General features: G+C 48.1%; 1 protein-coding gene across 3 annotated transcripts in view; it reads right to left on the reverse strand.

Annotated features, from left to right (window-relative positions):
* Positions 1-22741, reverse strand: part of KDM4A (lysine demethylase 4A) — a 612801-nt gene that overhangs the window by 114248 nt on the left and 475812 nt on the right. For all 3 annotated transcript variants that reach the window (XM_085602947.1, XM_085602948.1, XM_085602949.1), the window contains one exon: positions 5748-5929. In XM_085602947.1, the coding sequence (XP_085459073.1) occupies positions 5748-5929 (182 nt within the window). The remainder of the gene's footprint in view (positions 1-5747; positions 5930-22741) is intronic.

Below are 22741 nucleotides of genomic sequence, written 5' to 3' on the forward strand. Positions count from 1 at the left end.
CGGCAGTAAATTACAAATCTTTTCCACTCTGCGGCATAGCATGCTCTAGTGGTAGGACGTCTGGCTTCCATGATGATGTTCATGCAATCAGGGGGAAGGTTAAGGTATCCAAATTCTAAGATTTCAGGAGCCAGATCGCAAGATTGAGCTGAGCTGGGTCCGGGTGCCTGATTTCTCCATGGTTCTGGGTTAGGAGGCATGGGGATAGGTGCAGTTTTTGATGTGGTACCACTGATAGTTGTAGTAGTGTGGTGTACCACGGCTGCCTGGCCCATGTCGGAGCTACTAGAATGAGTGTGAGGGAGTGTTGTTGTAGCTTCCTTACCACTAATGGAATTAGTGGGAGAGGTGGAAAGGCGTATGCAAATCTGCCTGACCAGTTCATCCATATCGCATTGCCCTTGGACAACGGGTGTGGGTATCTGGCGGCGAAGCTTGGGCATTTTTTGTTTTCGTGGGTGGCGAAGAGGTCTATCTGAGGATGCCCCCACTGTTGGAAGAATGGGTGCAGAACTTGTGGATGCAGTTCCCATTCGTGTAGTTGTTGCGTTTGTCTGCTGAGCAGATCTGCCATGGTGTTTTGTACGCCTGGAACGTGCTGCGCCAGGAAAAAGATGTTTTGGGGAATTGCCCATCTCCATATGCTCTGGGCTAAGCGGGAGAGCTGGGGAGAGTGTGTCCCCCCCTGTTTTTGGATATAATACATTGCAGTCATGTTGTCTGTGCGAATGAGGACTGCTTTGCCTGAGATCTGTTTTTGGAAAGATTTTAGGGCTAGAAAGATCGCCAAGAGCTCCAGATGGTTGATGTGGAGCGATTTTTGCTGTGGCGTCCATAGACCTTGCATTGTGAGGTGTAGGAGGTGTGCTCCCCAGCCGGAGAGCGATGCGTCCGCTGTTAGAATCACCTGAGGAACCGGGTCCAGGAACGGCCGCCCTTTGGAAAGGTTTGTGGTGTTCCACCACTGCAGAGAGTGATGTGTGCGGCCGTCCACCAACACCAGATCCGTCAGCTGACCCTGGGCCTGGTTCCACTGTTGTGCTAGGCACTCTTGAAGTGGACGCATGTGGAGTCTTGCATGGGGCACTATGAAAATGCAAGACGCCATCATTCCTATGAGCTTCATAAACACTCTTGCTGGAAGAGAGTGTTGAGGAAGGAATGTTTTGCGTAATGCTTGAATGCTTGTGATTCTGGCTGAGTTTGGATAGGCAATACCCTTGGAGGTGTCTATAGTGGCCCCGAGATATTGCTTTGTGTGAGAGGGTATGAGGTGGGACTTTTGGTAGTTCACCGTGAAGCCTAGCTGGTGGAGCAGTTGAATGGTGCTGTTTGTATGTTGCACACATTGGTCGTAGGACGCGGCTTTTATGAGCCAGTCGTCTAAGTAAGGGAAGACGTGAATATGTTGACGTCTGAGGTGTGCTGCTACTACCGCTAGGCATTTGGTAAACACCCGTGGTGCGGTGGTGACCCCGAAGGGGAGAACCGTGAATTGGTAATGCTGCCCGTCCACCATGAACCTGAGGTATTTCCTGTGAGAGGGGTGTATTGGAATGTGAAAGTATGCGTCTTTCAGATCCAAGGTAGTGAGAAAGTCTCCCTGACAGAGGAGCGGGAGGACTTGTTGTAGGGTGACCATGTGGAAATGGTCTGAGTGTATGTAGGCATTTAGAGGCCGGAGGTCCAGAATGGGTCTGAGGGTCCCGTCTTTCTTTGGTATTAAGAAATATAGGGAGTAGACCCCTAGATTTTGTTGATTGACGGGGACCTGCTCTATAGCGTGTTTTTGGAGGAGGGAGAGTACCTCTTGTTTGAGGAGTGTGGAATGTTCTTGAGACATTGGACGGTGCCTTGGTGGGATATTGGGTGGGGTAGATGTTAGCTCGAGACAGTACCCTGACCGAATGATTTGGGTCACCCATTTGTCCGATGTTATGGACTCCCATGCGTGGATAAAGTTTTGTAGCCTGCCCCCGACCGGAGTGGGATGGTCTGGGGGGAGCGGAGGGAAGTCATTGTGCGGGTGGGGTGGCAGAACGGGTGGTGTTAGTTTTGCCCCTGCCCTTATTGCTGTTGCCTCTGTAACCACCCCTTTGATTGCCCTTTGAAAAGGTATTTTGAGGAGGGGACTTGTAGGAGGTAGAGGCGCTATCGGTGGAGAAGCCTCTGCCTGTGCCACGAAAGGATGAGCGTCGAAAGGAACGTTTAGAGGCTTGTGTTTGGAGTGCCCCCATAGACTTTGCTGTGTCTGTGTCCTTTTTCATCTTTTCCAACGCTTCAACCACCTTTGGCCCAAAAAGAGTTTGTTGGTCAAAAGGGTGATCGAGTATGGACGCCTGGACTTCAGGCTTGAACCCTGAGATCCTGAGCCAGGCATGGCGACGAAGCAGGACACTGGTATTTATGGCTCTAGAAGCAGTGTCGGCTGCATCGAGGGCACACTTAATGGAGGTGTTTGTAATTAGTTTACCCTCCTGTATCAGGTCATGAGCCTTGCGCTTGTGTTTTTCTGGAAGGTGCTGCATAAGAGCCTCAAGTTTGTCGTAGTGTGCTCTGTCATAGCGCGCAAGTAGTGCTTGTGTATTTGCAATGCGCCACATGTTTGCAGCTTGGGAGGCGGTGCGTTTGCCAGACGCGTCTAAAAGTTTTGATTCCTTGTCTGGCGGTGGGGCTTCTCCTGAGGACTGGGAGTTAGCCCGCTTTCTAGCTGTGGAGACAACTAGGGAATCTAAGGGAGCAGGGCCCTTAATGTATGCAGGGTCTGTGGGTGCCGCCTTGTACTTTTTCTCTATTAAAGGGTTCAGTACCCTGGCCCTGACAGGGTCTTTGAACACCTCTGCAGCATGCTTGGTGACACCCTTAAGCATGGGCAAAATAGACGTGGATTTGTCCTGAATGTCAAATGTGTCCAGTAGGAAGTCGTCTTCCACTGGTTCGCTGTGCATGTCCACCCCATGGTAGTGTGCTGCTCTCTGCACTAAGTGATGGAACCCTAAGGAGTCCTCTGGGGGAGACGGCCTAGATGGGTATAGGTCGTCCTGAGGCATATCAGGTATGTCAGGGTTGTGGTAGTCTTCCCATGGGTCTGGGGTCCCCGGTGGAGTGGGGTCCATTGGGGCGTCCGCCGGGTCATAATCCGGGTCCCCGTCATCCGGGTCTGGGGACGGGGTCGGGGAGTAATGAGGTAAAGGTGGCGGAGACCTGGGAGGGGGAGGGGGCGGAGTAGGTGGAGGAGGTAGTGGGGAGGGCACTCTGAGGGGAGAAGTAGCAGAGTCCTTCCGTTTGGGTGGTGGAGGAGGAGCCGGAGTGTCAAGGCGTCTTTTCTTGACAACTAAAGTCAATAGCCCAGTCTTTGGATCTTTAGATAGAGTCTTTTGCAAAGGGTCTGGTGTAAACAGAGCCAGTGGCGCCGAATCGTCCGCTGGCGCCGATGATTTTGGAGCCTAGGACTTCGATGGTTTCTGTGCGCCATGCTTCTTTGGGGCGGTTTTTTCGGCGTCGAAAGAGTTTTCGGCGCCGGAGCGTCGGTGCCGACAGATTTTTGTTTGTGTTTGGTCGGCACCGAGAGTCCAGGCTTCGGCACCGGTGGCTTCGGAGTCGAGCTGGGTATTACTTTCTTCGGTGCCAGATGCTGTTTTTCGGCACCGGGCGTCGGCTGGCTCGAGCCCGAGCTGCCGTGAGACTTTTGAGGCTTCGACACCGGGCCCGAAGGTGGGGTGATAGAAGCTTTGTGCTTGGTTTTACCCAGGCCTGCAGGCGAGGGTGTAACCTGAGTCTCTTTGGTTTTGGGCGCGGGGGTAGGAGGGGGTACAGTACTCACGACCCGCTGCGCCGGTGTGATGTCCTCCACGTCGGAGTCGTCGGCCTCGGAAGCGCTGACGACGTCGTCCTCCTGCTCGGTGTGTAGTTGCCCCGAAGCTTCGGCGCCGTCTCCGAAGATGTCCGGTGGAGCTGCGGACGATGAGTGTGCCATGGTGCGTCGAGCTCTTCGATCCCGGATGGTGGTCTTTGATCGAAAAGACTTACAGGCGGGGCAGTCTCTAGCCTCGTGTTCTGGAGAGAGGCAAAGGTTACACACCTGATGGAGGTCGGTGTGGGGAAATTTAGACCCACATTTTGGGCACTTTTGAACGGAGTCCTTTCCATCGGCCGGGACCGGAGTCGAGGAGGGCCCGAAGGCCGGTGCCGATGTACGGGATGGAGAAAAGTGCCGCTTCGAGAGATGAAGATGATGAAGAAACTCGAAGAAAACTAGGATTTTCCGTCGAGGCTGGAACCGTAGAAGTTCGAAGCCGGAGCACGAAGTATCACATCCGAGCCCGATGGCGGAAAAAAACAATCTGAGGATGGAGCCGAAGCCCATGCGCAGTACGGACCGAAGGAGGAGTCACCGAACTCGTGACTTCCAAAGACTGTCCAAAGAACAAAAACAAACTGCAAACATCCGGGCCCAACACCAGATGGCGATCTATGCTAAGTGTACAATCTGCAGCTCATATGCCTCGAACATCAGATTTTCATGGTCTACAAAATGCAGACTGATTCCAATGAGGGATTACCTAAGCTTGCCCTGTTGGAATGTCTAGAGCAGCATGCACAGAGCAAAAAAAGCATGCAGATCAGTGACAATATTCACAGAGAAAGAAGGTATTACATAGAGACTGCCAAGAAAATATAGAAACGCAAAACGAGTAGTGACTTAAGTTGGCAGCGCTAAACACCCATCCCTTGTAAGACCCATCTACCACGCTAGACCATCATCTTGATGCGGACAGCGACATGATGGTGATGAAGCACAATTCTAGATAAATGTGAAGGAAGGCTTCTATAGTATGCAGAGTAGAAGCAACAAGCACAAGGAAGTGACAGCATGCACACATAGCAATTACCTGGCGGACAGCCTTGGTGCATGCAAAGAGAACATCAGCCTCAAGTCTTTATCTGTTGAAAAGTTTACAGCAGCATGTACAGAGGACACAGTGTGCACACTGCAGCAGCAGCGTGCGAAGACTCACAAAGCAACAAGCATGCTCACAGAGCAGAGAGGGGGTGTACATAACAATAAGGATGACCTCCTGGGAGGACAAAGTACAGGCAAACGTAGGGTACAGCGAGGAGGCATGCATCAGAGACAGCATGCAAACAGATCCACAGGAGCTTACATTCAGCAGTGAGTGCAAAGTAACGCTAACACTCCCACACTACCACAACAGCACACGCTCACAGCAGCCAGAGAGAGCTCAGTGAAAGCTTGTGCACACTGCAGTGAGCACACAGAAGCAGCACCTGTGGGTACACTGGTTGAGTGTAAAAAAACCTGCTTGAAACAAACCATCACACAGAAGTGATATTGTAGACACGTGACTGTGAGCTCACATTAGTACAGAGCACCTGCTGAAACTCCAAAGGAGAATGCACCATGGGCAGTGTGTGCACAGAATTAAGTGAAAATGTGCATACAAAAGTAGGGATGACCTGCTGGTAGGTCTGTAATAGCGTGCACAAATAGCAGTGAGAGTGCACACAAGGCAGCAAACACACACAATACACAGCAGCACACATGACCACTTGGTATGTGGGGAAAACATGCACAATGGATGGTGAAAGATTACATACAGCACTGTTGATAAGCAACATAGTGGGGAGAACATGCTGGGAGGTCTGGGATGCACACAAGCAAAGAGCCCACACACAGGCAGACAGAGATCAGAGAGACAGTGAGCCAACACAGCAATAGGAAGTACCTGCTGGAACATCTGGAAGAGCATGCATACAGAGCAGTAAGGTGCCACTCGGCTCATCGCTCTGTTATACTCCTGCTCCGCCTGGAAATTTGGAGGTCTATTCTGCCAGAGCTGGGTGAGAGGCTTGGCCCAGGCCTCCATCTCTTCAGGCTCCTCTTCTATTGACTGCTGCTCTGGCATTTCTGAAAAAAGAACAAAAAAAATGAAACAAATGAGATGAATATGGATCTGCCACATGCAAACACAAGGGCTGCTGCTGAGGCCTTTACGCACCAAAGATTACAGGAATGAACAGATATTTTAAAAGGTTCAATAGGGTACATTAAAGTTCGGAAGGAGGAATATCACAGAACATGAGGCAGCATTTCTCTGTTGTCATCTGTGCGGCACTCAGTGACGAGAAATACAAAGACGTAGTGATAGCGATGATGTGGTCACCTGATTAGGACTGTCCAGGTTCTTCCTCTGGTACCACAGTTCAGCTGTTGAGATTTTGCTGGTATGCTGGGAGAAATGTCCGCTTTCGGACTTAGAAAAGCTGCGTTCTAGTGCTCCGCCAGTGTTTTCTTGCCAGTAATCCCTACAATTAAGATAGTCCACTGGAGGTGCTCAATTTTTCCCTTTCCAATTCGTTGTCAAAGCTAGGACACCCAAAGTGTCAGTCCCCTCATCTCAGGTGGTGAATGGGTCTGGTGGCACTGCATTATTAGTCTAAGGGTGCGTGCCCTTTTATCTGTACTCCAGGCTCCCAACGTTTGAAGGTCTATCATTCGCTCAAACTGGGGCCTCTCACCTTCATGTGTAAAGGCTATATGTGTATTACTGTTATCAAGTACATGGTGGGGTCCATTTGCCCCCACGTAAGCCCTGTCCAGGGTGCACATGGCAGCAGGCACATACTACTTGTGGGGTCCGCCTCCCCAAAACCTGTTGTAACTGATGGGTGGCAGGTGGTGGAGGCTGTTGGGCCATTCCCTTTGTCAGACTGCTAGAGTGAAAGCCACTGAGGCACTATGGTCCGTAAGGGGCTCAGTCCAACCTTGAATCTTCAAAATCCCCTAGACAGCCCAAAGTGGTCTGACCTAAACTAATTGCTTCTGAAGCACAAGAAACATGGACTGTTAAGGGAAGTTGCACTTTTGCAGGATAGAAGTAAAAAAATAAAATAAAAAAGGGCCCTTTGACTCTGCTTCACATCTTAGCCTCCGGTGTGATAAATGCTGGCTCCCAGGAGTGATAAGTTATACTCATTTGTATTTCTTAGAGACACTGCTTACCAGTGAAAAGAAAACATACTTACAGATGCAGAACCTCTTCTGAGTTACTGGTCTTTCCCTAGACAGGGCTCAAGTCTGAATTCCTGCCCGATGCCTTGCCCGAATGTGACCAGAAAAGAGACACCAAGTGCATAACTGCCTGTTTGAGGAATTGGGTGGCACCTTCCATGAGGAGTATGCACACTGATCCTGGAAGACCTGTGCATGGCCCAAGAGGGGAATCCGGAAGGAGGATGTCACAATGGCCCAAGATCACTCTAAACATAACTTTTCTTACCTGTAGCAGTAGTTTTGCAGTTTGAATAATTCTGGATTCACATGCTGTGCATTATTCTGCCATCTAGTGGTTGGGTCTAGAATTCTCCAGTATCCTAGTAGTCCTCCTCTCCTGACGTCATAAGCCTTCCTCAGAAGCTCCCACATGTGGTCACCATCTTCAGATTCTTTTTTCTTTTTCTTCTTGCTTTCCCATCTTCTTGGGGAGATGGGTGAGTCTCCTGTGAATCCCGAAAATTCTTCAAGCTGCAAAATTACTCCTACAGGTAAGAAACAATTTCGTTTTGCACCGTCAATTTTTTCTGGATTCACATGCTGCACATAGTTTTTGTAGAGGTTTGCTAAACTGTTTGAGATGAAGATGAGCTTGAAATTGTAAATAGACCCTTTTAATATTTTTTTTCCTCACTTGAGCTTCCTTGTTCATTTGAATATCTGCAATGTTTCGAAAAAGTGTGCGCTGATGACCAAGTAGCTGCCATGAAAACGTCTTGCAAAGGTATATTTGCTATAAAGGCTATAGTTGATCTTCTTTGCGTGTAAAGTGTGCCTTTGTTTGAATCTAACTATTTCCTGCACTTGAGGGGTAAAATTGGTTTGTTTGTAAAATCAATTTAGAGATTCTACCCTTTGTCACTGGTTTACCCATGTTGTCTGTAAACAACCGAAATAACTGCTTTGTCTTCCTACTTGCCTATGTCTTTTCCTTATAGCACATGATCACTCTTCTTCCGTCTAATTTGTCGAATGCTCTTTCCACTTGATTGTTAGGCTCCTGAAAGAAACTTGATATATGAATTGACTGATTTATGAGGAAATATGAAATGACTTTGGGTAGGAATTGTGGATCTGTTCTCGTGACTATTCTATCGCTGTGGATTTGCCAATATAGCTCTTGGATTGTAAGTGCCTGCAGTTCACTCACCCTGCGAAGAGATGTCATTGCAACAAGGAATGTTATTTTCAGTATGAGAATCTTTACGGAGGCCTTGAGTAGAGAATCAAATGATTTCCTCATTAGTTGTGTTAGTACCAAGTTTAAGTTCCATGTAGGAGCTGGCAGCCGCCTAAGTGGTACTATCCTTTTTGCTTATCCCAGGAAGGAAAATGCTACTTACGAGTAGGCGTCTGTTCTTGGCATGTAGAGCTGCAGAATGAAATACTTGTGCATAGATCGCCATCTGGTGTTGGGCTCGGATGTTTGTAGTTGTCTTGGAAGAAGTCTTTGTAGTCACGAGATAGGTGACTCTTCCCTTGGACGACAGTGCGCATGGGCATTGACTCCATCCTCAGATTGTTTTTCGCCATGAAGGGAAATGATGGAGTTTGTAAGAAACAGAAAGATGTCCATGTGTAATGTATCTAAATTGAATAACACTGGAACAGATAGAGGTACCGGGGAGGCAGGTGGGCGTATGTCCTTCTGCAGCTCTACATGCCAAGAACAGATGCATACTGGTAAGTAGCATTTTCCGTTCGAGGCATATGAGCTGCAGAATACATTCTTGTGTATAGCAGTGCTCTGCCCTAGCGGTGGTCATCTGTCTCTGTTGCAGTGGTCTGGAAAAGTGTTTTAAGAACAGCCTGGGCTACAGAAGCTTGTTGTTTTACCTGCACGTCTACACAATAGTGTTTGGTGAAGGTGTGTGGCGTAGACCATGTTGCTGCCTTACAAATGTCATCTAAGGGAATGTTCCCTAAGAATGCCATGGAAGCCCATAGTTTGCGTGTTGAGTGCGCTCTAGGGGGAATTGTTAATGTGCGCTTTTCTTTCTGGTACCATATTTGAATACATTTGACTATCCACCTGGCAATTCCAGCTTTGGAGATGGTGTGAGAAAGTGGCTCTGTATATACTGTTCCCTAATAGGTACAGGGTGTACAGAGTCCACAGTCCCCCAGAGGCTGATAGAGGTCAAAGTTAGGTATGACCTTACTCTCAAAAGTGGTAGCTTGGTCGAGCAGTAAGGCAGTACCAGAGGACAGTGTAAAGCATTTATTGTACACACTCAGTCAGCAAATGGTTTCACACACTCAATAACTGAACTCTAGGCCAATGGTTTATATATATAAAATATATGCTTGTTTTATTTTTAGAACCACAAAGGGAGTAAAAATATACTTTCTCAGAATGAGAGGTTGAATATAAATACTTTTGTCTTAAGCAATAAATTTGTGTAAACAGTCACAGTTGGTTGCAATAAACAATCCTATTTCCTAAACGTAACAATGCATTGAGCTCAATGGTAAATTCAGGTTATATGTAATAAATTACTTTTCAGATTACTTTTGGAATTCCAGGTCTGGCTCCTAGAACCAGCCTTGGGTCAGTATTCAGAATCAAGTGATGAAAGTCGACTTAATAACTGTAATGATTTTTAAATAATATTTAGCTATTTCAAAAGTTAGCACTTAGAAAATATTTCAAAGAAAACATTCAATGGATCTCTATGGCAAGAAATTCACATTGCAGGTAGAGTACTTTATCTTTACTTTAGTAATCCAGGACTGGGTGCCTAGACCCAGGACTGGGGTCCTTATCAAAAGCAGGTAAGTAATTTCGTTTGCAGAAATGGTACGATTTTAAAAGAATATTTCAAATTTGCAAAAATAGACACTTAGAAGAAATTTCACAGAAAAGCAGACAATGGTTTCCTATGGGAGAAAAATGAGTTAGAGGTAAGTATAGTTGTGAACACTTTTCAGGGTCAGGGCTGGGCACCAAGATCCAGCACTGGGAGCTCACCTAGGAGCAGGTGAGTAAATTCGTTTTTGTCACTTGGCTGATTTTTGGTGAATTTTTGCAGTTTTGAAAAGTTCACACTTAGAAGATTTTTGAAGAAAAAGCCAGTCAATGTTACCCTATGAGGAAAATGAAGTTAGCGGTTTAAGGGTAAGTACTCGACTGGCAGAGTTGAAATTCCGGGCATGGACTCAGGGGTCCCCCAGTGTCAGGTAGGTACAGTTGGTTCACCCTCAGCGGTTTCAGGACGGCCGGGTGCAGAGAGAGTTAGGCCCAATGTCATCCTATGAGGGATAGGGGGGCCTTGGTTGGTGGCTGCTGTCTGGCAAGCCACGCAGCTGTGGGAGCTGGGCTCCTGGTCACTTACTCAGGGCAAGTGGGGAAGTAAGTTAGTGTAGAGAGGGCACTGCCAGGGCCACTCGGGCGGCTGGGTGCAGGGTGCTTTTGAGCCTTCGGGCGCTCAATGGAAATCAATGGGAATGTTCCGGTTTGGAAAAAGGCTGCAGGCTCGGGGACGAGGATGTTTCAGGTGCCACCACCACTTCGAGAGGTAAGTTGGGTAGTTGTAGGTTAGGTGGGTACCCCGGGATTGGGCACAGGGGGCCGCAGGGCGCCGGGTGCAGGGGTGCCTTTTGACGTCGGGAATCTTACCCTCTGGTTGATCGCGGCTGGGGTGGCTTTGGGTTCTGAGGCTGCAGGCTTCTTCCGGGATGTCGAGGGGGGTCCTTGGGTGCCGGACTCGGGGTCACAGTCGCCGTGGGGTCGTCCTCAGGGTCTTTGTCCACTCCGGCACTGGCCAGGCTTGGCTGGTGCAGAGTGTGTTGGGTCCGCGGTCCCGGGCTGCTGCCAGGGGTTAAAAATAGGTTTCTTGAGTAGAGCCTCTACTCATGGGAGTCCCAGGGGCTTAGAGCCAAAAGGTAGCCAGGTCCTCCGGGGTTGGTGAGGTTGCTGGCCACGAGAGATGCCGCACTGGTGCAGGTTCGAGAGTCGACAGGCCGGTAGGGCTGGGGCCTAAGCAGTTGGTGTCTTCTTCTCTTTTTAGCAGCTGCAGGGCAGGTCTTTGTTCTTCTTGCTCTTCTTGTAATTTTCTATCTGGAATCTCAGGAAGGAAGGTTCAGGGTGCCCCTAAATACTAGATTTAGGGGCGTTACAGGTAGGTGAAGGCCAGGGACCAATGGGTCCTTGTCCTGGGGTGGGTACACCCCCTATCCTGCCTCTCTCCTGTGGGAGGGGGGCAGTAGCCTAATCCTGATAGGGTAGGGCCTCCCATCTTCAAGATGGCGAGAGCCCGGAGATGTGCTTCACCTCGCCTCCCCCACCTGAGGGGTGGGGTGGGCAGGCTGGCACATCCCCTGTCCTTGTATGGGGTTTCCGGCCAAGCTTCCCGCCAGAGTGGGGGGTTGCAGTGGCCTGGGGAAACTCCAAATGGCGGCATGCCTTTGAAGCTTCCCTTTGCTCATCCTGGGGGAGGAGATTTCTCACCTCACCCAGGATGTGCATTGTTGCAGGCCCGGGAGAGCAGGGGCTCTCCCACCCAGGGGTCCAGCAACGTGTCTGCTGGGTGGCAGCCTGGGCAGCCTCAGAGCAGACGTGGATTGTAAGTTAGCTGTAAGGGGGCATCTCTAAGATGCCCTCTGGGGTGCTTAGTACATTAAATCCCACACTGGCATCAGTGTGGGTTCAATGTGCTGAGAAGTTTGATACCAAACTTCCCAGGCTTCAGTGTTGCCAATATGGTGCTGTGGAGCTCGTGTTTGACAAGCTCTCAGCACCATGTACTCTTAAATGACAGCACTGCACTTACAGTGCCCAGGAATGGACCCGGGTACTGTAGGGGCACAGGGCTCCTGCGCCCACACCATAGGCGTAATGCACCCAGCTAGAGGGGTGGCTGACATATGCCTTGGCAGTGTAGGTGATGGGCATGGTACACAGTGATGTGTGCCATGTCGACTCTTTGTTTTGTCCTGCACCCAGACACTCAGCCTGCAAGGGCAGTGTGTGTGTGTAAGGGTACAGAGGGTCTCTGAGGTTGGCACAATGAGTGCTGCAGCCCTTAGAGGCCTTCCCTGGCCACAAGGCCCTGGGTACCTAGGGTACCATTTACTAGGGGCTGACATGTGGCTAGGGTTTGCCAATTGGGAGTTTGTGTGGTTTAAGGAAGGAACATAGGCCCTGGGCACCTGATTGGCAGGAACCCAGGGTACACTCAATCGAAGTACATTCAGCAATTTAGCAAAAAGTGGGGGCATACCATGCAAGAAAGATGGCACTTTCTCACAGATGGGGTTTCCTTTATGAGGTTGAGAGAAAGCTACAAATAGTTGGTTTGTCTTTCTAAATGGTTTAATTCTGTCAATGTAATAAAGTATAGCTCTTTTGACGTCAAGTGTGTGAAGAGCTCTTTGCTACAGAATCTGGTTTTGGGGAAAAAACGGGTAATTCCACAGATTGATTAAGATGGAAAGCAGAGATTACTTTGGGAAGGAATATCGGATTTGTTCTAAGAACCACCTTGTTATGATGTATTTGTAAGTATGGTTCTTGTATGGTTAAAGCCTGGATCTCGCTTACTCTTCTGAGAGAGGTGATTGCGACTAGGAAAGCTACTTTCCATGTAAGGAACTGCAGTTCGCATTTGTGTAAAGGCTCAAATGGAGGACCCATGAGCCTAGTAAGGACTATGTTTAAATTCCACGCTGGAGAGGGTGGGATTGTGGGAGGAATTATCCTTTTAAGGCCTTCCATGAATGCTTTGATAGCAGGTACCCTAAACAATGACAAATGTTGTCTGTTTTGCAGGTAAGCGGCAAGGGCAGTAGTCTTATGGATGTGTATCCTAGATTGCATCTTTGTAGATGAAGTAAATGGCAAATAACGTTTTGAATTGAAGAATCTAGCGGGTCAATTTTATTGTTATTGCTGTAAATGACAAATCTTTTCCATTTCGCTGCATAGCAAGCTCTAGTAGTAGGGCGTCTAGCTTCTTTAATAATGTTCATACAATGGGAGGTTGAGGTAACCGAATTTTCAGGAGCCAGATTGCCAGGTTCAGTTTAGCTGGATCTGGATGCCGTATCTCTCCATGGTTCTGTTTAAGCAGCTTTGGGGAGAGCTGTAGTTTTTGGTGTGGAACTACTGAGTGTTGTGAATCATGGTTGCCGGGCCCATGTTGGAGCAACTAAGATCATCTTGAGAGGCTGTTGTTTGAGCTTGCGCACTACTAATGGATTGAGCAGGAGTGGCGGAAAAGCGTACGCAAATCTGCATTACCAGTTCATCCATATCGCATTACCCTTGGACAATGGGTGTGGAAACCTGGCGGCGAAGGTTGGGCATTTTGCGTTTGTGGCGTACAGATCTATATCTGGGTGACACCACATCTGAAAAAATGGATGAAGAACTTGAGGATTAAGTTCCCATTTGTGTATCTGCTGCGTCTGATGACTTAGCAGATCTGCAATCTGATTGTGTATCCCTAGAAGATGTTCTGCTAGAAGATCTATTTTTTGTGGGATGGCCCATCTCCATATGGTTTGCGCTAGTTGAAAAAGCTGCAAAGAATGTGTTCCTCCTTGTTTTTGTATATAATACATTGCGGTCATATTGTCGGTGCGGATAAGGACAGTTTTGTTGATGAGATGTATTTGGAATGATTTCAATGCTAGAAATATTGCCAGTAATTCTAGGCGATTGATGTGGAGCACTTTTTGTTGAGGGGCCCATGTGCCCTGAATTGTGTGGTTTAAGAGATGGGCTCCCCTGCCGGTGAGTGATGCGTCCGTTGTTAGCACTATCTGTGGAACCAGGTCTTTGAAAAGCCACCCTTTGGAAAGGTTTTGTGTTCCACCATTGCAGAGAGCGATGTGTGCGGCTGTCCACCAACACCAGATCTGAAAGTTGACCGTGAGCCTGGTTCCACTGACGTGCTAAGCATTCTTATAAAGGGCGCATTTGAAGTCTTGCATGAGTTACTATGAAAATGCAAGAGGTCATCATTGCAATGAGGCAGGGTGTGTAGGAATATGTAAGTAAACGTTCTTGAGATCTAGAGTGGCGAGGAAGTCTTCTTGTTGGAGTAGTGGGAGGATCTGTTGAAGAGTGATCATGTGAAAATTATCAGATTGTATGTAGATATTGAGAGGTCTGAGGTACAGTATTGGTCTGAGAGTACCGTCCTTTTTTGGAATGAGAAAGTAAAGGGAGTAAACCCCAGTACCTTGATACTGGAGGGGAACTGGTTCTATTGCATGCGTTTGAAGAAGTGAGAGAACTTCTCATTTGAGAGGCACTAGATGTTCCGTGGACATCGGACGTTGTTTGGGCGGTATGGTTGGGGGAGATGCGGTAAGTTCCAGGCAGTAACCAAACTGGATCATTTGTCTTACCCACCTGTCTGTAGTGATGGAGTTCCAGACAGGTAGTAACTGTGAGAGCCTTCCTCCAAGCGGAGTGGAATGGTCTGGAGGGAGCAAAGGGAAGTCATTGTTTGGTAGTAGGGGAGGTTCGATTGTTGTTACCTCGGCCTCTCCCCTTGTTATTATTTCCCCTGTACCCACCTCTAAAATATCCTTTGTTGGGGGATGTTTGCGTGGGGCTTTTGTAGGATGAGGAAGTAGTGTCTGTACTAATGTTTTTGGATGCGCCCCTATATCATTTTTTCTAGAGCTGTATCTACAGCTGGTCCAAATAAGTGTTCTTGATCGAACGATTGGTTTAAGATGGTTGTTTGCACTTCTTGTTTAAAACCAGAAATGCGCAACCATGCATGTCTCGCAGATCTAGATGCAGTGTCTGCTGCATCGAGGACACATTTGATGGATGCATTTGTAATTAACTTGCACTACTGAACCAGATCATTTGCTTTGGCCTTGTATTGGTCAGACAAATGTTGAATTAGGTTTTCAAGCTCATCGTAGTGAGCCCTGTCATAGCTGGCAAGTAGTGCCTGTGCATTAGCTATCCTCCAGTGATTGGCTGCTTTAGGAGGCAACTCGTTTGCCTGATGCGTCCAGCAGTTTAGACTCTTTGTCTGGAGGCGGAGCATCACCAGAGGTTTTAGAATTAGCACGTTTTCTTGCATTGAACACTACCAGAGAATCTAACGGAGTTGTCCTTTAACACGTTTGTTGCGCCCATCGGCCGTCGCGAGCACTACCTCAGTAGTGCTGCGCACGTCCGTTGGCCAACACGGCCCCGCCCAGTCAATAGAACGCCCCGCATGCTAAACAGGTTAATGTAGATGGGATCGTTGGGGGCAGGTTTATACTTTTTATCAATCTGAGGATTGAGAATCCTGGTCCTGACAGGGTCTTTACAGATGTCTGGTGCATGTTTAATGACACCTTTGAGCTTGGTCAAAGTATGTATTGTCTTTTGTGACTGGGCAAAAGTATCTAACAAGAAGTCTTCTTCCATAGGGTCTGAATGTAGTAGTACGCCATGATATTGCGCAGCCCTATTAATAAGCTGACTAAACCCTATATTGTCATCTGGGGACGATGGTTTTGTTGGGTATGCATCTGGATCAGGAACGTCTGGAGGAGCTAAAGGATCTTTGTAACCTGCCCATATATCCTGTGGTATAGCAGTGTCATCATCAGGGTTATCTAAAGGGTGATTAAGGTGTCCACCCCCATCCCCTAGGTCATCGTCATCCTGTGGTGGTAAGGGTGAGCATGGAGAGAGTATAGGAGAGGGTATGGGAGACTTTGTAGGAGACAAAGGCTTAGTAGGAAGAACAGGAGAAGAGGGTCTTAGATGTGAAGTTGCAAAGTCTCTTTTCTTCACAGGCACCTCAAGAGAGTGTGAGGTATCCAACTTCCTCTTTTTTGTTGGGAGACTGACAATATGGCCCGCTTTAGGGTCCACATGTAATGTCTTTTGTTTCGGATCGATAGGATCTGGTTGAAATAGTTCTTCCTGGTTATTTTCTCCTTTCGGTGCCGATTTTTTCGGTTCCGAATGTGGTTCCGATTTGTGTTCAGGAGCCGTAGGAGGGTTCTTGTGCTCCTTTGGCTTCGATGGGGAGTCGGAAATCTTTTTCGAATCCGAAGGTTTTCAGGGTTTGTTCGGATCCTAGGCCTTATGGTCTTTCGATGCCGAAGAGCTCGATACCGAGGCTTTTTTGGACGTCACGGGAGTAGGGTGTAATCCAGATTTTGGAACCAACAGTGTTTTTTGGGTACTGATACGTGGCTTGCTCGGTCCCGAGCTGCCGGAAGGCTTTTCCTTTGTCTCCGGAGCTGGGCCTGGAGGCGGGGCTTCTGAAGTTTTTTTTCGGTCTCAACTAAGGCCTTCAGGCGAAGTTTTGAGCGGAGACTTCTTTTTTTTGGGTGGGGCAGGGGCGTTTGTGCTCACTCATTAACCTGGAGTGATGTGGTCATTGGAGTCGGAGTCATAAGCTTCAGACACAATGTCGAGTTCCTCCGAATCCTCTGCCTCTGGAACGTCGGGGCCTTCATCGAAAATGTCTTCTGGCACCGGTGCAGCCTATTGAGCCATAACGTGTCGTCGAGCCCGGCGATCATGGATAGTCTTTATGGATTAAAAAAAGAGGCGCAGGCTTGGCAATCCTTTTCCTCGTGTTCTGGTGAGGCAAAGGTTGCAGACCTTGTGCTGGTCACTGTGTGGAAATTTAGCTCCCCACTGGGGGCATTTTTTAAATGGAGTCCTTTCCATTAGCCGTAGACCGGATGGCGCCGATAGACCCAGCGGCCCGAGTTGACGACTGGAATCGAGGATTTGAGAGTTTGTGCATCGAAGGGCACGCAAACGAAAACAATACCGTTGAGTGGTTATGGTTTGCGCGTCGAAAAGGTTTCGAAACACAGTACTGAACTGGAGCGCAGCAAGTCATACCTGAACCCGATGGCGGAAAAAAACAATCTGAGGATGGAGTCGATGCCCATGCGCACTATCGTCCAAGGGAGGAGTCACCTATCGCGTGACTACAAAGACTTCTTCCAAGACAACAACAAACTGCAAACATCCGAGCCCAACACCAGATGGCGATCTATGCACAAGTATGTATTCTGCAGCTCATATGCCTCAAACTCTTTATTACTGCTGTGTCTTTAGTGTTGTCGGGAAATAACCCCTTTTTTTGGCACCACTGAGTATCCTTCCCATTTGGCTATATAAGACTTCCTTGTTGTTAGCCTTCTTGCTTCTCTGAGAACGGCCATTGTGTTTTCAGTTAAACCTAGGTGGCCAAACTCTATGCCCTCATGAACCATGCTGTCAAAATAAACTTTTTGGTTCCAGATGAAGAACTCTTCCTCTTTCCATTGATAGCAGGTTTTGTCTTGCTGTCTTGGTGGTCTCTGTATGTTGCCCTGCGCCATTTCTATTAGGTCCGAGTACCAAGTTTGCCTCACCCATTGAGGAGCAATGAGTATTAGGGTCACATTTGAATGTTTGCATTTGTTGATTACCCTGTGTAACAGTGGTATTGAGGGGTGGGGGAAGGGGGAAGTAAGCAAATATCCCTGACGTGTTTGTCAACAGAGCATTCCCCATGGGATTGGTGATGTCAATGTCTGGAAGCAAAGTACTGGCATTTTGCGTTTGCTGATGTTGCAAATAGACCTATTTCTGGAGTTCCCCCATCATTCATGAACATCTATCTGAGTACTGCTTGGTTGGGTTCCCACTAGGGGGAAAATGATGCTTGCCTGCTTAACTTACCCGCTTGGACATGGTCTTCCCTGGAAGATGAACTGCTGGTAAGTGTATTTGTCGCTTATTAATCCACTTCCAGATTTTCTGAGCTAGTCTTGATAGAACAAGAGACTGTGTTCTTCCCTGCTTGTTGAGCTAAAACATTTCAGTTTTGCTGTCAGTTTGAACTAATAAGAGATTTTCCGCAAAGCTCTTTCTCAAAGGCTTTTAAGGCTAGGAACACTACCTTTAGCTCCAGAACATTGATATTCTGTACTGCTTCTCGTTCCTTCCATAAACCTCTGACTTTGAGTGTGCTAATATGAGCTCCCCAATCCAAACGCGAGGTGTCTGTAGTAATGGTTACTGTTGGAGTTGGTTGTATAAATGGTTTTCCTGCTGTTAAATGTAATCTGTTCCACCATGCCATCTCTCCTGAACTTTTTGTGTGACACCCACTAGATCCTCCCAACTTCCCGCGGTTTGTGACCATTGTCTTTGTACCTGTTCTTGAATTGGTTTCATATGTACCCTTGCATATGGTATGAGAGGATGCATGAGGCTATCTTCCCCAGTATCTCCCCCACAGTCCTCGCTGTCGGAGACTGCTTCCTCTGGTAGAGGAGAGTTTCTTGAAGTATTGATTTTATTGTTTTCTCGCAAGGATAAGACTTTGCTTCTGTTGAGTTGATGATTGCTCCTAGAAATAATTTTTTTTGTTCCGGTTTTGGTAAGGACTTTTCAATATTTTTTGAAAATCTTAGCCCGATCACCTTTTGCATGTCTGTTTGGCATTTGCTGAAAGAGTTTGCTCTTATTAGCTAGTCATCTAAGTAAGGATATGCGTGTATCCCTTGTCTTCTTAAGTGCGTTGCCACTGATGCTAGGCTCTTTGTAAACACCCTTGATGCAGATGTTATCCTGAAGGCCAGTACCTTGAATTGATAGTGTGTCTGGTTTACTACAAACCGCAAATATCTCTTGTGTCTGTGATTCATTGTGATGTGCAAATAAGCATCTTTTAGGTCTACAGTTGCCATGTAATCAGTCTTTTGTAACTGTGGTGTGTTGAGGAAAGTACCCCTTTTAGCATGGCTACCCCCCCACTTGTCAAAGAATCTCATGCACCTTTGACTGAATGTGCAATGGGTTCCTGCTAACCAGGTTCACAGTGCCTGTATTCTTTCCAAAAACTGTACCTCTGTTCCCACAATTGGCACACCTCTGGTCTACATACAAGTCCCTTCTAAACAAACCTGTGGCCTAAATACAAGCCCCTTGTAAAACATACCAGTGGCACCAAGGGCATTGTGACCAGAGATGGTATCTAAGGGCTGCAGAATGTATTATGCCATCCTAAGAGATCCCTCACCAAACACATACACACTGCCACTGCAGCCTGCGTCTTTTGGTGCAGATACAAGTGAAGAGTCGACCTGACATCCCTGTGTGCCAAGCCTACCAACACTGTAATAGGCATAGTTAAGTCACCCCTATAGAAGGCCTTTTAGCCCTAACACAGGGTGCACTATACCCCTAGTGAGGGCATAACTGCATGAGAAGATATCCCCCTATAGTGTCCAAGTCCATTTTTAGACATTAGAAGTGCAGGGTGAAGCCATACTGAGAACATGGGAAGAGAGCTTGTCACTACAAGTTCCACATCTCCATGAAAGCTTCACCGAATTCCCAGATGTTTGGTACCAAACATCTCCGATTAACGAGCACACACTGATGCCATTGCAGGATTCATTAATAAATGCATGCAGAGGGCACCTCAGAGGTGCCCCTTGAAAACCTACCATTGTGTGCCTGGCTAGTATGCACCAGCCTGCCACTTCTAGACATGTTTCTGACTCCCTGAGGTGGGAGCCTTTTGCTCTCGTGGGTCAGAAACAAAGCATGCTCTGGGTGGAAGTGCTTCACAACTACCGCCAAGCAGGAACAGCACTGAAGGGCAGGTTTTAAAGGCCTCCCGCCCTTTGTTATGCTGACCAGGGCCTCTCCAGCTAGTGCAGATGCCTGCTCCCCTGACCAAGCCCCAGTTCTGGCTGCAAGGTAGGCGGGAAAATTAGTAAGCAGGAGAGGTGTGTCCCCTCTCAGCTAGGACCACCCCTAAGGTGTCATGAGGTAAAGTGAACCCTCTTTTGAAAATCCACCATATTGTTTTGGAGGATTTTAGCCAATAGGGTTCGGGGTAAGGGTCCCCAGGTCCCCCCCACAACCCGTTGGAGCGGACATACAAAATGGGTGTAGTCACCCTAAAGGTAAGTAGCCCATTGGCTACTAGCTTCTGACCACTAACACCCCTAAACATAGTATTTAGGGGCACCCCTGAACCTTAATTCTTAGTTCCTGATGACCAATGAAGGAAAAGAACATCACAGAGCAGTTCAGAAGAAGAAGACTGAAGACACCCACAGACTTGGCCCCAGCACTACCGTCCTGTCTGCAGTCCTCGAAGATACTGTGAAACAAGACAACTTGTCCTGCAACCCAGCAACCTCTAAAAGATTCCGGAAGGACTGCTGCCTTCAACAAAGACCAGACGTAGGTTGGATCCCTGGCACAGCTGCCCTGTTCAACAAGAAACTCAAAGAAAGGCCACTGTAACCTACAGAAATGCAAAACCCCGCTTCCGGATCCACCACTGCACCTGACGCCTCTGGTCTGAGTCTAAGTGACCCACCGGTTGCAGCGATGTTCTTCAGCGATCCAGAGGCAGAGTCCACCATTGGCTGACCCCTCGTGGACTCCATGACGACGCATGCAGCCTTAACACGAAGGTCCCTTTAACCTCGACCGGCTTTGGTAACGCTTTTCAGATGTCAATGGACACCTCTTTATCTGCAGCCCCCAAGCCTGGGGGAGCCCAACCGACGGTGTCCCGGGGTGTCTCCACAGCCATTGGTTTTCTCCGTCCAGCATCCTGGTCCGAGCCTGCAGCCTTTGTTTGAAACCGCCGTCCCCCATTGTTTTGTATTGGGCAACAGGCACGGTGTTGGCACTCTGCAACCCTCCCCCCCTGCACCTCCCCCCATGCTCGTCTCAACCCCTTGAGGTTGACCTCCAACTCCACTTTACTTACCTGTAAGTTGCACAACTTCGAGTGCCCCCAGTCTCCATTGGTTAACATTGGACACCTGACTCCGAATTTTACCTCGGCACCCGGCCACCCCAGTGCCGCTGGTGGTGCAGTCTTGGTGCTCACTTGAAACCCTACTCTGTGATGAACTAAAAGCCCGAATACTGGTTTTGTAAGTAAAGTACTTACCTGTGAAATTGCATTCTTGTTTTCCTTCCATAGGACAACATTGCTCAATTGAACTATAGCACCAGGTGAATATTTTTTTGCATTGCAAAGTATTGCCATTTCTGAAACCGAATCTACCTTGCTGGACTAAATTCAACCCAAACGGCTGTGTGGACACGAATCAGGTTGAGCTAAAAGGCACTCAGCTGCTGGCTGGGACCACTACTGGCGCCTTCCTGGCACGGCTAAGGGGTGACCTCCTAGGCTCTCTGGGACTCACCGGTGCCCGGCTTGACCAGTCTACTACCCACGGTGCTGCGGACCCCCGGAGCCAACCCTGGGGAGTGGGCCCGACCAGTGGGCCAAACTGATCACAGCAGGAGTGGCACACCCCAGCATAGGACTGCTGCCGGAGTGAAGGGACCCCGAGGATCTATGCTGACTGTCTCAGGCACGGGTGGCCTGGAAGGATTAGTTACTTACCTGTAATCCTAGTTCTCATCCTGGGGTATACTCAAAGTCATAATCTATGAATAATCCCCGCCCACGTGCGGGATCCCGGAGCATATAGAAAATACATATATATACATATATATGCATATGTGAAAACATATACATACAGCCTAAAAATGTTTCAAACATGGCAATGCTGTAAATTACATAGGTTTGCATTGTAGTGCCCCCTAACCCATAAGGAAAAAAGGAAGCACCAAGCCAATTGTCACACAACAATGCTTTATTGCCATAAAGCAAACGTAATTGCAGGCACTTGCCTGTAGGCTGCAGTAGAGTATCAAGAAACAAAGAAAACTGACACCTTGCCTTTAAGGCATTAGAGTAAGGGGACCGTGCCTTTAAGACCTGCAGGAGACCCCTTGCTCCTATGATGCACCACAGGTGACAGTTAGGTCAGTTCTTTTTGACGGTGCACTCGCACCCGAGTAGATCTGCAATTAATAAACAATGACTTGAGGAGAAAAAGCTCGTCCGGGGAGGTGGGTGGTTCGCTTATGACTTTGCTGAGTATACCCCTGGATGAGAACTAGGATTACAGGTAAGTAACTAATCCTTCTCATCCAGGGGATACTCATCAATAGTCATAATCTATGAATAGAGTACCAAGCCCATACCCAAAGTCTCGCGGACGAGCATTATAGCATTTAGAGCATGCATTAACATCACATAAGCATAGCGGTTATGCAAACAAATTCCTCAAAGAGGCCTGCCCCACCTGGGCGTCGGCCTGTGCGTCTGAATCTAGGCAATAATGGCGTGAAAAAGTATGTATGGAGCGCCATGAAGCCGCTTTGCAAATTTCAGACATGGGAACGTTGCGAAGGAGAGCTACAGTAGAAGCTTTCCCTCTAGTAGAGTGTGCTCTTGGTCTAACCTGTAGAACCTTGTGAGACAGCTGATAAGACAAGGCTATACATGAGACAATCCATCTAGAAATGGACCTCTTGGAGGCAGCCAGCACGGTATTCGTTGGACCGTAATTAACAAAGAGCCTGTCAGACTTTCTAAGCAAAAGAGTCTTAGCAAGATAAAATTTCAATACCCTCCGGAGGTCAAGAGAATGTAAAGCTCTCTCCGGGGGAATGGTTGGCTGAGGAAAAAAAGTGGGCATCGTGATAACCTGATTAATGTGGAGGTCCGAGACCACCTTGGGCAGGAAGCTCGGATGAGTACGTAGTACCACTCTATTAGCATGGAAAACAGTGTAAGGTTCCTTGCAGCAGAGGGCCTGAATTTCACTCACCCTGCGGGCAGAAGTGATGGCTAC

The sequence above is a fragment of the Triturus cristatus genome, chromosome 4_2 (assembly GCF_964204655.1).
Source record: "Triturus cristatus chromosome 4_2, aTriCri1.1, whole genome shotgun sequence".
Classification (NCBI taxonomy): Eukaryota; Metazoa; Chordata; class Amphibia; order Caudata; family Salamandridae; genus Triturus; species Triturus cristatus.